The sequence below is a fragment of the Talpa occidentalis genome, unplaced genomic scaffold, assembly GCF_014898055.3.
Source record: "Talpa occidentalis isolate TD23 unplaced genomic scaffold, MPIMG_talOcc4v2.1, whole genome shotgun sequence".
In the NCBI taxonomy this organism is placed as follows: Eukaryota; Metazoa; Chordata; class Mammalia; order Eulipotyphla; family Talpidae; genus Talpa; species Talpa occidentalis.
In genome coordinates this window covers 105,534,788-105,553,487 of record NW_026555331.1, presented here as the reverse complement: position 1 = coordinate 105,553,487, position 18,700 = coordinate 105,534,788, and the positions used below count along the sequence as shown (strand labels likewise).

General features: G+C 38.5%; 1 protein-coding gene across 4 annotated transcripts in view; it reads right to left on the bottom strand.

Annotated features, from left to right (window-relative positions):
* Window positions 1-18,700, bottom strand: part of CREB5 (cAMP responsive element binding protein 5) — a 122,557-nt gene that overhangs the window by 93,763 nt on the left and 10,094 nt on the right. For all 4 annotated transcript variants that reach the window (XM_037509717.1, XM_037509713.2, XM_054692440.1 and 1 more), the window contains exon 2: window positions 1,121-1,247. In XM_037509717.1, the coding sequence (XP_037365614.1) occupies window positions 1,121-1,247 (127 nt within the window). The remainder of the gene's footprint in view (window positions 1-1,120; window positions 1,248-18,700) is intronic.

Here is an 18,700-nt window from a genome sequence, read left to right as displayed (position 1 = left end):
TGAGAACAAAATGAAATCCTAAATGCAGACAATTCCTTAGCATGCTAAAATGTTAGGCAAGGCATTGCCGACATTGTTGTGGGTGAGTTTTAATTGAATTGTCGTACCATCTCTGGGACCAGGGAGAACTCCTTGGCCATGTTCACCAGAGCACCATGCCACAGAGAGGAAGAGCAAGTACAGGAGGGGATCCCATGGAAGGAGAGGAGGTTTTGCATGTAGTCTGTATCTCCCTCCTTTGTTAATCTGTTGTTTTCAGGGGGTAGGGGAGGGGGCAGTATAATACAGTGATTATGAGTGTTGACCTGGGAGTCAGCCAACTAGATTGAAATCTTGACTCCATCACCTAAAAGGTGACCTCAGCCACATTGCTCAGCTTCTTGTGCCTCAGTTTCATGTCTGTAAAATGGGGTAATAATATACTAGAACTCAAAAGTTTGTCAAGAAAAGAGCAAATGTATACATCTTACAATGACTGAGAGGTGGCCCGAAAGCCAGAATTCCTAAATTCAAAACTCAGCTGCTCTGCATCTCAGCTCAGGGAGTAACTTACCTTATTTTCCTCCCTCAAAACATGGGGCTGGCAATGGTATCTATCTCATAGGGTTGTTACATATGTTGATAAAGTGTTCAGAGAGTGACTGGCTTGTGGAAAGCACTCAAATGCTGCTAGCATGATTTATAGAACAAGATAAGCAAACACAAATACATGTCAGTAGCTAATATGTGTCATCATTATTATTGCCATTATTATAAAAATTACTGAGTCCTGGTCAGATGACTCCCCCGCAATTTTAAACACACTTTGTCTTATAGCCCAAGCTATAGACAATGGAGTAGTTACGATATACTGTGTTTCTGAACAAATTCCAGCCCCTGAGTGTGGCAAGCTCACTGTCAGCCAGCAGTGGCCACATGGGACCCTGCCTCTCTAGGGAAGCATAGCAGGGTGACAAAGCCAGTGAAATTGCTAGGGACAGACAGCTGGGCCCTCTAAACAAACCAGCAGACAGTTCAACTCTGCAAAAGAAGCCACTATATTCCCAGTCAGCTTAGATCTCAGCCCTTTCCCTTCTTTTTTCAAAAGGAGCAAGACTTATTGGAAAGGATGAGCACTTACTGGCATCAAGACAGCAGAGGATCCCGGCATCGTGGGGTTAGGCAGGGTCCCGGGCATGGAGGCTGGCATGGGCTGTCTCTGTCTGTTGTGGAGATGTAGCAGAGAAGATAGAGAGCCTGGAACAGGCCTGGAATGAAGAAGAAAAAAAAAAGCAAACATTATTCCTGATGTCCTGGGAAGGGATTCACTACCTACTTCCCTGTGTCCAGAACCGGCAGGAACACCACCATTACAAGAGCAGCAGATCAGACCCACTGATGGGAACCATGTAATTGAGGATATTAGGGAAATAATAACAAATAAAACACAAGGCTGGCTTCCTTTGCTGCTTCCTAGTTAATACATCAAATTCCACTTCATTTCCTGATCTCTGTTACCTAACTGATGTTCAATAGACAACAAGCTGGTAAATCTCCCACAAGCCCTGAATCTTAGGAAAGGGACTTGATGGCAAAATTGTGTTTACTTAGAAGTCTCTGCCCTCTAGCAGGTGTCAGAGGCTGAGATCTGTATACATTTCTTTTCTCCACATTCCACCACACCTCTACCTGGAAGCCCTCCTGGTTTTACTCTGATACACTTTCACTATCTGCATTTGTGCAGCCAACTTCATTCATGAATTCCCAATAGAAATCCATCCTGACTTTTTCATAGTTCTCCACTTGTGAGTGGAAAAAAACCAAAGCCAGGTCACAAACCAAAGCAGCTGGATCGTGATTCAAGGCACTACAGCCTCTCGGGCGAGTCCAGAGCCCAGAGCCCAGCCCCCAATTACCAATCCCTCATTTCATAATAACTCGAGGTGTTAGGCTGTTTGACAGAAACTGATCTTGGCCTGACCTGTAGGAATTGGGTAAGCATTCCTCCAGGGAGTACATAGTTTGAGCTTTTGCTTCAATTTGCCAGAAAATTTTTTTAAGGGCCTTAAATTGATTTAATGAGCTAGGGAATGTGGGGCTGAGGGAAAAAGGGAATTACTTGTGTTTATTAAAAATAGCAAACAAGTGACCTCTTCAGCTAAATTCTCAATCTCCTGATGCTTTTGCCTTGGGGGAGCTATATAAATATCAAACCGTTAAATTAAAGACTTAACAACAAACAAAACAAAACAAACAAATAAATAAAAATCCCTCATGACCTCTGAATCTTCCATGTTAAATAACCTGATCCTGGATGACATGAGAAAAACTAGTGCTTCCAAAATTAATACATTTTCTTTAGGGGGCAAAAAAAGGTCCCTTTATGCTAACTGCTGGGTTTTAGTTGTAGACAGAGATGTTTCTGAAAACCATGACCTCAAGGGGCTTCCTGGAAGGACATCCCAGTCCAGAGCGTCATCAGAGCATCAAGAGGAGCCCCTTCTTTGGTGTTCATTGCCTTTGATGGGTGACTCATGGAAACGTGGGGGATAGAATGGGGGAAAGGATGCCAACATGTTTTTGCATGCTATTCTAATTCCACAGAAGAATAGGTCTTCCACTCTTTGTGCCTGAGAAGTCCTCTGGAATACACATGCATGTATATATACCTACACATACATATGTACATAAGTATATATATAAATTACATGTGGAATATATATTATATACTAACTATATGATACACATCACAGTCACACATATGGAATGATTAGTCATACATTGGTCAATATTTGCATGGTTAGGAAGTTTGTATATATGAAAACATAAAAGAGCATAAAATCTTTATACAGAGTTTATATAGAGGTAAACAAATTAGCTTTATTAATAGGATGTATGCCTGAATCGTTATGTAGATAAGCTAATGTATGTTGTTTGTAATGATGGAATGAGTGTTTTTAGGAAAGTAAGGTTGATGGGTATTTCTTGATTTGAACCCTTGGAATCTCTGGAGCATGGGGTAACTATAAAGATTGGTAGCTTTTGCAGTTTTAGGAAACTGCTGGCCTCAGTTGTTCCAAAATTCTATAGTAGATTGTAATTTCACTGATTTTTTTTAAGTCTTATTCAGTGGTGGATAGTTCCTGTCAGATCAGCATAAAATGTGAATCAGTCCACAGATAACATTTGATTCATATTCTGTAGTCTTAGTATTTTGTTTGGAACTTTCAATGAAAAGAAAACAGCCGTATATCAAAGCATTTCATGTTTAATAATGGTCAGTGCCTCTAAGAAGATTAATAGTCTGAACTCTTTAGTTTCATAATGAGGAAGATTCACTAAGAGCATCTCACAGCCAACTAATCAATCATCCACTCGTCCATCCTTTCATTTATCTGTTCATCTACCCAGATAGATGTACATACATATACATCCATATGCACCTGGACATACAAATGCATACATTTACATACACACACACTCACACACACACACACAGAGCTTTCTGTGGATTGTCTGTTTACCTAGTCATAGGGAGAATCCTTCTATTACAGACAGGGACAAGCAGACTCGTATAAGAAACTGAAAATGTTACTTCTTATTGTGTTGATTTGCAATATCATCCCCACAAACAAAAACATGATATTATTTGTTTCCAACCTGAGATACTAATCTTGCTTATTCATTTTTATTGATGTGTTCTTTTTAAAAAAGCAATCAAACAATTTAATGATGATCTGAATGGAGACACAAAAGTAATTAAATTAAATTAAATTTAAAATAAGTTTTCATTCTTCCCCAAACTCAGAAGAACTCCCAGTTGCATTGAATAATTGGGGAATGGTTTGTTTCATTTAATACAATGTTCCTAGTAGGTCAGTTATTTCCACATCATGGAATGATTTACCAGATTTTAAAATATCAAGTGTTCCCTCATTAATTAAGAAAGGCTTTCAGGGTACTGGATTCTCTTGGGATTATAAAAATAATTACCTAATGATACCAATCAGAACAATTAGCAATGAATGCTGAGGGAGAAAAATGGTTATTTAAGGACCTGTATCTTTGAATTCTAAATAATTGGAATTATTTTATACAAATTCTGTAAATAATTAACCCAATCCCATCTATAAAACCAGTTAGAGATGAAGTTGTTTAAACTTCTTGCTCGGGCTTCTAAAACCACAGAGACTAAAAGAAAAAATAAATCTGTGCTTCCTGATCAACAGGGACACAAAAGGCTAGACTGGTGATTATGTCACTTGGCCTAAGAAATAATCATTTGTCCGGAACATTCAGATCACTGAAGCATTGGTGGTATCGAAATGACTGCATTAATTGTCTAATTCCTTTGTGTCTATAAAAATAATTATTATTTAATTCATTGCACTTGCATAAAACTTTTTATAATGCACTTGCACACTTCCTATTTTTCAAAGTATTTTCAGGTTTGTGTAACATGAAATAATGCAAAGAGATAGGCAGGTCATTCTACTCCCACTTTACTCAGGATTAAGCTGAATTCAGAAACACTTTAGTTTACCCAAGGTCACTTGGGTCATGAAAAGAAGCAGGACCTGGACTCAAGTTGCAGTACGTAGGGCTTCCCCCATCACACCTTGATGGCTCCCCTAACAAAGTTATTGATTTTCTAGGCTAAAACAAATTCATGGTCCATTTTCTTTTGCTATTCACATTGCTCTCTGAACTTACCATGAGACAGTAAAATTCTGTAATATTGTTAACATGAGAAGTCACTCACCCATGTGAAATTATGTTTTCTTACTTAAAAAAAAAAACAGTAACAAATACAAACTTCCCCAACAACACATCAGTTAGGCTCTGAAAATAAGATGGCAAATTGCAGTAAAGTTGTGAAAACAAAGACCCAACAGTCTTTCTCCAGTGCAGGCTTGTTGCCATGAGCTAATAATTCCAGACTTTGAGCAAGCCGAGCCTCCTTTTTAATAACCATATGCCTCTAGGTAAAGTATTTCTACTAAAAATTATTGAGGCATGGAACAAGGTAAGATGTGTGAGCTCATGTTGGATTGTTCAATTACTAAACTGAGTCCCATAGCATTAAGAGTTTTCCAACTTGACAGATTATTCCTCTTTATACACTTGTATAAACATACTGCTTACGGCTGAAATCTATGTAAGCTTTTCTTTCAATTAAAATGTCAAGGATGACAGACTGTGTTTTCACTGTCCTTAACAGAATGATAGGTACCATAGCAAGCGATTTCATGTCCTCATTTCTCTCCCCGCCCCAAAGGATGTTTTCCAGTCTCAAGGTATCTGAAAACCAGCAGCCGTGTCTGCCACTCTGCCTTGGCCTTGGACAAACCCAAGTAGCTTGAAGGAGCTAAGGGTCAGTGCTTTTCTATGGAAGACTGAGAAAGATCACTGCAGACTGTTCTCTTTTTCCAGGTCTTCAAAAGGTCTATGGCACCTTGGGATTGTCTATCAAACTCTAAGGACAGGACATCTGCCAGGTATGTTGTCAGACAAAGGGAAGAGGCAAAATGATAAAGAAATTACATTAAATCAGAAGATTGATCTTAATATCAAATCAGACCATAGACAGCGAAGAAATCTTAAGCAGATAAAACACAACAACAAAAGGACATTGGGGGGCGGGCAGGATAAAAAAGCTTTAAAGCAATAAATGGCAGGAATAGTGGGCAGACACCATTGCTAGTTGAGAGGAATGGTCTCTGGGGAATATGTTTCCTTAACTTTTGTGTTCTCCATTTCATCATCTGTTTAATGAATGAATCAGACTATAAGCCATTTTGAAATCATGTGAAACTCTAAAATTCACATTCTAGGCCTTGGAATGAAAATGATATGTTCCTAATCTAGCAAGACTACACCTTCTATGATGGTAATAAATGTGTTCTTCAACTGCTCATGGGACTATCCACAGTGCTTAACCCAGCAGCTGGCACACAGTAGGTGGTCATTAAATGGAATTGAGACACTGTACCACTAAGTTCTATGTCAAGACTACACGAATGAACTACAAATAGAAGTTCAATAGAACTACAAATAGAGAAGTTCAATTGAACTACAAATAGAGAAGGGACTAAAAAAGAACTTGATGCTATGGGACCCATACTTCTTGCTCATTTATCTGCATATTTGCAGACTATGAAAAAGCATTGCCCACTATCAAAGTATTTGCTTATGAAAAGAAACATGTGTTTTCTTTAGACTTTTATAAGTGAAGTGTTGTGACCTAACTTGGCAAATTAGTTTTTCACTAGAATGGGAAGACTAAAGAGCTAAAGAGGAAATACAATCAAACTCTTAAATCTTAAGAGAAGACAGTAATGAAAAATGCTTAGTTTAAATATAATTCTAAGTAGAATTTTAAAAATCCTATCTTTATAAAGAAAGACAACTGTCAGGACAATCAAGTAGAATGTGAAATGGAAAGACAATATGGTTAATTTCTTCCATAGATCATTATATTGTAAAATAGGGTAGTGACAAGCATGGGCTCAAGAACAGGTGTGCCTAGGTTGGAATCCTGGCTCAACTATTTCCTAGCTGTGTGACCTTGGGCAAGTTGCTTAATTGTTCTGTGCCTCTATTTCCTCAACTGCAAAATGGTGATAATGGAAATGTTTTCCTCACTGCATTAAATATTAATAAGTTCCTAAATATTGGATATATTATTTTCCATAAAATTAGCTTCTTATCATTATTACTATTATTATGGAATGCTGATCAAATAATAGAATAATGATAGATTAATCACTGTATTTCTCCCAACAACCTGTAGTTTAAGACTGGAATCTTAAGCAATACCAACTCTTAGCTTTAATTAAAGAACTGGGCCTCCTCGGTGGCACAGCGGGTGGAGCGCCACGCTGTGAGGATGTCCCAGCCGGCCAGGGAGAAATCCACATGGCGCCACAGACCTCTTCTGCCTTGCCCGCTGCTGCCCTTAGCAGTGTCTTTGGTCTGTCTGCCTGTTCTGCTCTCCGCTCTGTCTCTGGTGAATTCTCTTACCCTCCCACGCCTCTGACTGTACCCCAGTTCTTATATACATAAATAAATCTTTAAAAAAATAAATTTCCACTTTAAAAAAAGAACTACAATCTAATGAATATAAAGATGCCCACAAATCCTTGCATATATATTTCTTTTAAAACCCAGCAACTTTTAGATTTCCAAACCCTTCTATAGAGACAAATGGACTCCTCTCATCACAATTTGACAAAAATTTCAAATGATGTCATTATTTCTCAGAAAGGACCCTTGGAAATATTTCTTCAAAATGAAATCAAACTATTTCCCAAGAGGGCAGTCCTCAGTATCTTGTTTTTCCTGAAAACAATGACAAAAGGCCAAGAGAAGCAATAAGTGGGAAAACAAGAGTTATCTGGTTCATCTTTTAAAAGACATCATCTAATCTATGTCCTTTTTTGAATGAGCTCATATTCTGCACCAAGTCTCACTGCCAAGCTCAAGAAGTTGGATAGCAAATACAGTATTTCCCCTTTTAATAAATGAGGGATTTCAGACAAAGAAGTAGAAATAATTAGCCTGTGAAAAGACACCCAAATATCAGTAGAATTCGATTAAAATGTGCATTTTTCCTTTCATGGGTTTCTTAGGCTCAAAGCAAGACCTCTGTCAAAGAGGAGTCTTCCCATAAGGACTGTCCACCTTATGCTTGTCCTTTGGCGACACAGACAGGATGAGAATTTTGCCTTAGTATATATTGTATTCTCTGCTTCACCTCGAACTTCCAACCTGTCCCTAAAAGCTAGCAAAACAGCAAATGCTCCACCTCATCAGAAGTCCCAGGAAAACCAGCTCCTCATGCAAGTACCATGGGGACTTTCTGCCACCTTCCTTCCTGCCATGCAACCTTAACAGAAGTGATCCTCACCACCTTCTCCGGGCAACCACACCAGATAGGGCTGTTTTTCAGTGTGTTCTTTGTGTAACCTGGTACTTTTCCTAATACTGATCACCATTTATTTAATCAACGAATCAACCAATCAATCACCCATTAAGCATCCAATATGTGTCAGGCTTCGTATACTATATACTCACATTTCAAAGTAGAAAACTGGCTAGACCACCAAATTTCCAATTGGTGACAAATGATGATAAACAAATTAGATGTGTTTCATGGTCTTGTGCCAGGTATGGTCAGTTATAATATCTTGCAGTTTACCACCTCAGTTTCCCAATTGTAACTCATCAATGATTTTGAGTGATTTTTTAAAATGTCTGTCCTCCCTACTAGAAAATAAACTTCATACTCCAGAGATTGTAACTGTTTTGTCTACAAATACAGATGCTTCTGAAAGTTAAGGAAGTGCATACTACCTACTACATGTTTAATAAATAATTCTTGAATTAACAAAGACACAAGATATACAGGTTCTCTCTAACTAGCAATGAACATGCAAGAACAGTGTTCAATAAATTATTTTTGCTAATGAGAAGAACTTAACTGATTTACAAATCATAATGAAACTACAATTCATGTTACCAGCCTAATACAATCCATTTCTATTCTTGAAAAGCACCCCCAAGGTAATCTGTACTTTTTCTCAGTACCCCTGAGATTAAGTACACACTTTCAGATGAGTTCTTGACCCATTTGTTTTTGGATCAATTAAGTTCATTTCCATCTGAAATTACATTTTAGGCAGTCCATAAGACAAAGTCAAGAATAATTCAGGAACACTCATCTGTCTCCAATCCACACAACATTTAAAAAATTGAATGTCTGCACTGCACTAAAGTTGCACTGTATAATGTTCTAGGTTTAGAACTCTAGGCTCGGAGGTACCAATTACACCCACACCCTGGTCAACTAAACTTCTGCTTCGCTCTCACTTACTGATAATGACAAGAACACTTTTGGAATCATTACCACCAAGGGTGTCAGAAATCAAATGTACCATGAAAGATAAATTTGAACCTCTTTTCTTTTTTAAGAAAAAAAAAACAAGTTTGTACTATTGATGCCTTTATTTTGTACATGTAGTATCTGATAACATCTTTTTTATAAATGAAAGTCTGTCTGCAAAAAAGTCAGTGATAGTAATAAAATGTAATACAGCCAACAGAGCTACATCCCGCTAGAGGCTTTGCTGGGTTTTATGGTATATACATTGCATCTACTCTGGCGGAGGAGATGTTTATCAATGCTTTCAAGTGTTTTAAACAGAGAAAGCAGGAATAGGAGGGGACATGCGAGTTTATGGCCATTGTACTGAGACTATTAATTCCATCCTTTTTTCTTTTTAATGACTAATTTTTGCACCATTAATCTGATTTAGTCATGCAGTCAGCCTGGTTCATTTAAGTTAACCAAAAATATAGTTGGATTGGCTTCTGATGTTTTGTTGAAAAAAATTATTTTCAAAACCTGTTATTTTTTTCCCTGTAAAAAATCTAGCGGCTCTTGGTAAAGACCCTTTACAAAAGACCCTAAATGAAAAATGCCTGAACAATTTGACTTTAGCCATGGGTCAGATTGAAGGACATGAAGAGATGTCTTTTCAATTAGCCAATAACTTCTCCATTGCATTATTCATAACATTATACTTTAAAAAGGCAAGTAAATGTAGATCAAGAGACACATAATAAAAGATGATTTGGGATGCAAGCTCAGATAAATGATATACATCTGGTGAATAGGAAAAAATTATTTATAAGGACAAATCTTTAAGTAAAATTTCTTCCTGTTTGTGAGTTAATAAGCTTCCTCCTTGCTTCATAAGGACAAATAAGTAGCCCTCTGATTATGAGCCTTGTCATTTACATGTGATTGCTGCTTGCATTCATTCACCATAAATGAATAATTCATGAAAACACGAACACACTAGCCTGGATGTTCTGGAGAGACAGAGCTAGTTCCCTGAGCTTCCAGACACATCATCCCCCACTCCCAGCCCCCACTCCCAGTCTAAGTCAGCTTTGGTTTCTCCTGGACTTTAGCTTGTCAGTTATGTTTTAAGGCGTCATTTGTGGTGGAATCCACACCCATATGTCTCAGGATCTCTCAATAATTATGTATTTTGCAGCTCAATGGCAGTATCTCCTACTGCAAAAGATTTCAATGAAAGTAGAAAAGCTCTTGAAAAATATCACCCCAGCATCCTTTACTCATCTGTACATTCTGCAGGCTCCCCACTAGGTCACCAACATTACTGCCTTCATCCCCCTCTGAATCTCGACATAGTCTCTCAGGCAATTTTCAAATACCTCTCCTGGGAGACCAAATTTATGACTCTCTCCACCCACCCACTTGCTAGGATTATTTCAGCTCTTTAGGAAGGGGGTGTCAGACATGATCCACACCAGCAGGAGAGGGGATGTGTCAACGATGCAGGAGTGGTTTAGGCCATGCATGACTACCTGCCTGGACTAGGTAACCATAGCCTGCCAAAAGCCTGATTTCTCAAGCTCTTTTCTTAATGATAAAAGTAACACAAGTGCTGAGAGGGTAACTTGTCTATAAGGAAAGGAAAGAATCATGACTCAAGGCTTAACAAACTCCTCACTAGGTTACATCCCAGCAGAGAGGCACAAGCTCTAAACCACCCCTGGAATCAGATAACTGAAAGCCATAGGGTGGGGTGTGGGAGAATGAAGAAATCCTTGCCAGGCAAGGGGTGAACATCATGAAGGGAGGGAGGAGGCAAAGAATGGAGAACTTGGAGAAGATTCTAAGACTCACAGAAAATACTAAAAGGTCAGAAGGCAAGACCTAAGTGGAAAAGTAAACCTAACAAGAATTCTTTAGTCCGTGGAAGAGACAATAGAGAGGTGATAATAATCATCTTCAAGTTTCCAAATTCCTATTTTAAGAGAATGGTGACCAGTTACTTTTAAACTCAACTGAAGCAGAATGATAGCAATAATAAAACAGTAGCACATGGGATTTAAGTTAGAAAAAAAAAAATCTCCCAAGAATGAATAGTGTAAAACAATTAAATGCCTTTCTGAAGTTTGGGGATTTCCTCTTGCCAGCCTCTTAAAAAGTAGATTGTTCCATGTTGTAAATTAATGTTACCTCAAAAAAAAAAGTTTCGTCCCCATCTGGCATGGTTTCTAGGGAGGAGGAGGAGGAACTGGCAGACCTTTCAGAGTCCTAAATTAGGTCTATTATTCTCACTTATTCTAGTCAGAGTGGCTGACAGAAATTATAGAGATAATGCTGGCCGCCATCATTAACCACCTAATTGAATAAAGAGTCTTGTGTGGCTGACAAGGCATACAGGGGCTTTGGGCTGCCTGCTGGCTTTGCCTGGGACCGCAAGGGTATGATCTGCCCAAGACATTTAACTTCTGTTTTCTCATAAAAAAACCCAAAAAACAAAAAACCAGAGTTATAATACCCACTTGATAGGCATGGTAGAAAGATGATTTTATAATCATATATGAGATAACATTGTATGTGTGTGCTTGGTCCTTAGAGGATGATCAATAATCTTTCAAAGAAAAGATTAATCTGCGTTAGAAAACAAGTTGATTGTTAGTGTCATTTTAAAACATGAAATAAAGCTATATTGTATATTGGGTGAAGTAGAGAACCTGAAATATCCATTTTCTCTAAGGGATTGGGGTAACATTTCCATCACTGTGAGCCCTGCTATATTTGGTACACTGATGATCCTCTTGGGTGTTCTGACATCTTCAGGCCAGGCTGGTCACTGTCATGTACTCTCAGAGCACAGATCAGTCTCTCCTGCTGACTGGAGGAAGAATACTATAGAGCACCAAGTTTGGCACACAACGATAGCATCATGGACGTTTGTTGAATAACTTAAAGAGTTTATCTCATAGGTCATAGTCTCTCATTTCCTGGTGACAATACCCCCGACAATCCTCATTTTAACATCCACAATAACTTAAAATACTATTCTGAAGGGACAATCAACTTATGGTGGCTGGGGCACGAGTGTGGGGGAAGGGGTAGAGTTTCTAGGAAACTTGTGTGCCTGCTTTGTGCAACCTTCCCTGAGCTACTTTTCAAGTTCTCCCACTTTCAGGAGCACTTATGAAGCTAGACTGATATTAATCTGAAACACTTAATAAAATAATAGCAATAAAGTTCATAATAATGATATTTAACATTTACTTTGCACTTGTATCCAAGGATCTGAAAGGGCTTTTCAACCAGGTTTTGCTGTTTTCAAAGCTATTCTTGGGCTGTACACACAAGCAAAGAGAAGCCACACAGTAAAGCTTCACTCTGGACTGGATGAGTTCTATGGTTAGCTTCAGAGACTGAGATTGCAACGATACATAAACATAACCCCCTCCACACAGATACCCAGAGGCATGCACATGCTAAAAGGCAGACGTAATGCAAAGATTCTGGGCCCCAAGTATACTCTCATCTGTATTATGGTTATGGACTCGAATCTTAGAATTCAAGCTTGCATTTTGATAGACTGTTTTATTCTATTTCTTTCAAGCCCCTTCTTGGTATATTTATAAGTACAATTGGAACATCTGCGTCTGTTCATTAAAGGCCTGACACTTTAAAGGACTTCTTTTTCCTTTAAGTTCATACTGAGAGATATTTTGTTTAGGCTTAAATGATTAGTTAAAAGCCATCCTGGGGGTTATATATAACGTATCTCTTTTCAGGCTCTTTTCCCTTCCATGGTGGCCCTGCATTTTGCCAGCGAGCAACTTGCTCAGTTTCCCATATTATTCCCTAGGCAGTCCTGTTCCTACTCCCAAACAAATGTGGTATTTGGGGTTTCAAGTTTAGAATGTAATTTGGTATCATTTCAGATGTCTTCCTACAGCTTAATAAACATCTTCCACAGTGGGACTTGGGATCTGATTTTAATTTGTGGTAGGGTTATGGGCACAGTAAATGTCAATTTTAGCTATTGACAATAGTCCCTACTAGAAATAGAAATGGAAAATGACTGACAGTACATTTAAAGGACAGGCACCACATTACGCTTGCTCACAGGAGTTGACTGTTGGCTCAAGAAATCCCTTCACTGGCCTGTGATGACAGTTTGGTTTCTCCGGAGGCCCCTGGAAATCAGTCACTCACCAGAACAGAAGGCAGAGTGTACTTTCTTTGGATGAGTCAATCTGAAGATCATAAAAAGATACAGCAAATGAACTGAGCCCTTCACACTGTGGGTTTGAATCAGAATACCCTGCAAGGCCACCTCGGCTACTGATCAGCCTGGCAATCTTGGGCTGTGTCCGCAAGACCTCTGAATTTCTGTTTCTCACGTGTAAAATGAAGAGGCTCAGCCAATGATGTTCAAGGACATTTTCAGCTAATGAGTTATATGTTGAGATAAGATCAACATGTTAACCTGACTGATAGACAGGTCCAGAACTACTTATTTGGGGAAGCAGCATTTTAATTGTGAGTCAAAGCTGGGGACAAATGGGTAACTCATCCCTGTCCTCTCTTGAATATTCCATTTCTCAAACAAAAGGTTCCAAACATCCCTGAGTGCAAGTAATACTTAGCAAAATGGGGCAAGAACCAGGATTCCTGAAAGATAAGAAAGTGGGTAGTTTCTTTTCCCATAAAACAATGATTCTACTAATTAGCAAGAATGAAGGTTTCACTCTTGTGAGCACTAGAGCAAGTCACTTATTATTAAACACAGTAACATCCTTTGGAGAAGGTAGGTCAAATTTCCAATGAGCATTCTATTTTTTCAGTGTGTGGTGTCATCAGGTCCGCTGGGGCTGTATCTAACCTGGGCATTTTGAGAATGACAATAATTCCACAAGTCTATGAATTGCTAGGAGAAACGTTTTCATTACTGAGTAGTAAATGCTACTAGCTAAAGAGCTAAAGTTATGCTCCCTAGGCTTCTGCTTTGAGGCCTGCGGATGATTCTGCCTGTGGTGCCTAGAATGGTTAATGCCATGTGTCAACTTGACTGAGCCATGGGATTCCCAGATACCTGATTAAACATTATTTCTGGGTGTATCTGTGAGAAGGTGTTTCTGGAAGAGATTAGCATTGAGTTGGTGAACTGAGTAAAGCAGACTGTCTCCCAGGGAGGGGGGCGAAGGGAGGGGGGCATCATCTACTTGTTGAGGGCCCAAATAGAACAAAAGGGGGAAGAAGGTTGAATTTTCTCTTTCTCTCTTGCCTGACTGATTGAATTGAGATATCAGTTTTTCCTGCTTCTAGATGGAATTTTACATCTGTGTTCCTGGTCTCAGGTCTGCACTTGAACTGAAATTTGCACCTCTAGTTTTCCTAGGTCTCTAGCAGATTGTGGGACATCTCAGCCTCCGTAACTGGTGTGAGCCATCTCCTTATAATAAATCTTATTATGATGAGATTGTGATACATAATCATGTCATATTGGTTCTGTTTCTCAGGTGACCCTTGACTAACACAGTGTCTCATCTTTAGATCCTTTCCCTAGAAAGTGTTCTATGTATCTTTAAATATATGTGATTGTAGACTACTAGTGGAATCAGGCATTAACTTCAACATCTTTCATGCTCTTCTTCCAACCATTTACCCAGCTCTATCCATTCCACCCTCTGGAACAGTCTGGAATCCACCCACTTGGCCTATTCCCAATGCCAAGATCTAAGTCCATAACATTATCTTCTCCCATATAATCCTTCCAGCAGTTTCTACTCCACTTTTGCTCTTCTCCAGTCTCACCTTTGCATTGTCATGAGAATGAGCTTCATAGAATGATGACCTAATCATGACATTTTCCCACTCAGCATTATTCTATAACTTTCCTTTGCATTGAGGGTTTAATCAAATTATCCCTTAAATATTCTACTTCTTTGATGCCTGTACTACTACTTTCCCCTCTGATAGGGTATATTTCAACCACCTTGGCTTTCATTCCTTTTCCAGAATTTGCCAAACTCTTTCCTATCTCAGGGCTTTAACACATCCCATTGCCTTTGCCTGGACTGCTTAGCCATCTGCTCTTTTGTTAACCAAGTCTTACCCATCTTTTTTGTCTCAGTTTAATATTGCTTTCTTAAAGTTTTCTCTGAACACCAAATTAGAGGTGCTTCTAATTTAGAGAGTCATGTAGTTGTATTTATTTTTCTTCATGCCTTTCGTAATAATCTGTTAATAGTATGATTATTTATTTAGTGTCAATCTCTGCCATTAGACACATACCTCCCTGATGAGACTACATATCTTTCCACGACCAGAGATAAAGTCATTCTGATTTCTTTTGACCATTAGGAAAATATGTGCTTACTTTCTGGAATATTCTACTTGATTTGGATGGAGAAGGAGAAAGGAGAATACCATTACATAGCTGGAAAGGACTCTAGAAGTTAAGAGGATTGATCCAACATTAGTGAGTACCAGGGTATCAGTGCACACGCTATTAGTAATAGATCTTTCTGCCTTTCTGAAGCCTGAGGCTATTTCTCTTGACAAGCACAAAAGCAAAAATGCCAAATGGAAATATTCATTCCAGGACTTACAATTATTTTTTTTTAGGTTAATGCCTGCGCCTTCAACTGTTCTTAGTTTTGTTTTCCATTTTTGCCAATGGTTTCAATTGTTGAAGTTCTCCAGGAGGGTCAAGACCCTAATTTTTATGTAAAATTTCCAAGCAGCAAATACATATATACACCAAGCAAACCTCTTTCATTAAAATAGGGCATGAAGAACATTAGTTAAAAGTGGCTTGGACTGTTTTCCTTGTAAGGAAGAAAACTGAATAAATATCTTATATTTTTTTACTCAAAAGCAAGGTAAACAAAATCAATGATTTCAAAGTCCAATGTGGCTGGGAGAATCCGTTTTCTTAATATGGACTGGGCTCAGGAGTGATAGGGCAGTGTGGACACACAAGAATGATGTCTACAGCAGACTTCTGGCAAGCTCTTTGGCCTATTGGTCCACAGCCAGTGTTTTTCTTCATAAATGAATTCCACATCTTTATTAAGTTAAGTAGTTCTTTTTTTTATTATTTGAAACATACTTTAAATATTTTGTTTTATGACGTCCTGGAAATTGATACAATTCCTTCCAGATCAAGAAAGATGGAAAAATCAATTACATTTTTTTTTATGTCGAGAGGGATTACACAAAAATTATGCCCCAATTTATCCATTACTATGAATATCATTTGACGTCATGTGAACAATTCAGTCAGAATTAAAGGTGTTCTTCTGATTAGATGAATCAGTTATTTTCACAGGAAGGTCCTTAAGGATTTTTAGGTAGAAATATACCCCTCATGTGAAATGATTTCTAGAAACTATGTAGTAAGAATTCTAGATTTTAAATTACAGTTCATCCTGCTATAAGTAAACCCCCCGCAAGACCAAATCAAAACACATCAAAAGCTTGAAGTGAGCCTTCTAAGAGTAGATCCTTTATACAAGCAAGTTACAGTTTGTAATCCAAAGAATGGATCTTATTAAAATAAATTTTATCTGACATATATGGAATTTCAAAGTTGGCCCAATCACAGATGAGTTAATTGGCTTTATCCAAAAATGGAGGAATTTCTAGGACCATGTAAATCATTAGAATTGTTGGTTCAGAATGCAGGGAAGGTTAAGGAAATGAAGCCCAGCCCTTAGCAGAAACCAGGTTGCCTGCCCCACTCTTCAAAACTAAGTTCTCAAAACCTCCTAATGGGTTTCACTGTTTTCTTTCCAGTGCTTATCATAATCAAGGAACCACACATTTGCATCTCTAATGGACCCTTTTCAAAAGTGTGTTGACATTTCAGTAGGTTTTGAATAGCTTTAATGCTTCTCTCAATTTGGGCAGGTGCCCACACATCTCCTTATATGGGTCTCAACATATGGACTGTCTGCTTTACTCATAGAGATTTTTTTTTTTAATCCCTGGGAACCTATCTTAATTATACTCTTAAAAAAGTGAAAACTCAGAAGTTAGATGACTCAGAAAATGGGCATCTATCCACACACAGGGCAGCATCTTAACTCTATCTATCTGTGAACTCAACCTGAGTCAAAAGCATCATCCTTGTGCAGTAAATTCACTTTTTTGAGCTTCTGTTTTTATCAAAAGAAAACAGATATAAATAAGACCAGAAAGATAAACACAGGTTAGGGGAGAATGTTGAAATCAAGCAAGGAGCTCATCATCCAAGCAAGAACTTTACTGCATTTTACTCCTCACGTTTTCTACAAGGACTAAGAACCAGGAGGGCTGTGGACAAGCGATAGCAGTCCCACCTACTTTTTGTGCCTTTAGTACAAATTCAATCCCACAGAAACACAAGCAAAATTATTTTTTAAGCTTATTTTTAAAAAACATTTACTCAGCTCCTGCTATGTTTCAGGAACTGTGCTGAGAGCCCAGAGTGAATAGAGATCATCCTGCAATCCTTACCCTCAAGAAATTCATCATCTCTGAAGGGAAACAGACAAGGCCTGGAAGTCAGCGCAGGGTGTAATGGGAGAACTCCCTCTCCACCCCCACACCCCCACCCCACCCCCTGACATCTAATACTCTGGGGGGTTCAGGGAGGGGTTCTGCAAGAGGAGACACATGAATTGCCCCAGGAAAGATGAGAAGTTAGGCAGGCATGCATGTGTACACATTTGTGTGTGTTTGTGTGTGTATCAGAGAGAGAGAGAGAGAGAGAGAGAGAGAGAGAGAGAGAGTCTGAGGCATTGGCAGTAGCTGAATTAACCAGCTGTGCAAGGTAGGTTGTTAAAGTGTAAAATTATGTCAACACAGGTTGAATATATATATTTAAACATTACTGTTGCCCCTTGCTTAACACGAGTTGAAAATAATGGCTTTAGTTGATAACGACCCCTATTTAGAAATACATGCTGGGTGACAGGTCTCTTTCACACCATCACTTTATAGATGCCAAATTGGGAACCATACACATTTTGAGTTTTCTAAGCTGATTTTTCCATTATTTCATACAGGTGGCTGAGTTATAAACTCAGAAAACAATCTGATAGACTGTACTGCACGAATGTGGTGCTTTTTGAATTAGAGGTCAAGGGCATAAAAGGGAGAGATAAGTTTGGGGTAAGTGGGAGGGAGTCTTGGGAGCTCTGGGCAAAGGCTTAGCGCTTTGCAATCAAAGCAGCCCTCTCGGCCCTTTTATCCTATAGTCAGCTGCTTTGGGGAAGGTAAAAGTCGAGCTAGAATCTGACCCTACTTTTTCTGATTCTAAAGCTTTTTCCAAAACAGAAAGTTGGTAAAGCTGTTTTCACTCTAGTATTTCTAGTTTGCATTTATGTCTTATTTTGAGCTTGATAAATACAAATGGGCATGAAATATAGGGGAAGAGATATATTTTAACAATCACTGTTACGTAGTATTTTTAGTGAAGGTACTGAAAGTCATTTTCTGTGTTTTCTGTGCCTGTTACTCTCCCTTTTGGGTATACCTGTTACAATAAATGATTTTTGTTTCCTGGAGAAGTAGGTCCTACCTCAAAGAACTGTGTGAGAGGCAGCATGAGCAAGATAGTAGCTAGATTTTCCCATTTTTTGAGCACAGAGTTAAAACATGTAGATTGAAAGATAGCTTTTTCTTTTTCTTTTCTTTCTTTTTTTTTTTTTTTGGTCTACATTGACTTAAAATCTTTTGAAAAGTACATTTTTGTCCCCTAGTTTCTAAATCGATATTGGCAGTCACTGAATACACCCTTTCTTTCAAAGGAAAAGAAAGAAAGAAGAAAGGAAGGAAGGCAGGAAGGCAGGAAGGAAGCAGGCAAGCAAACCTTGGCCATCC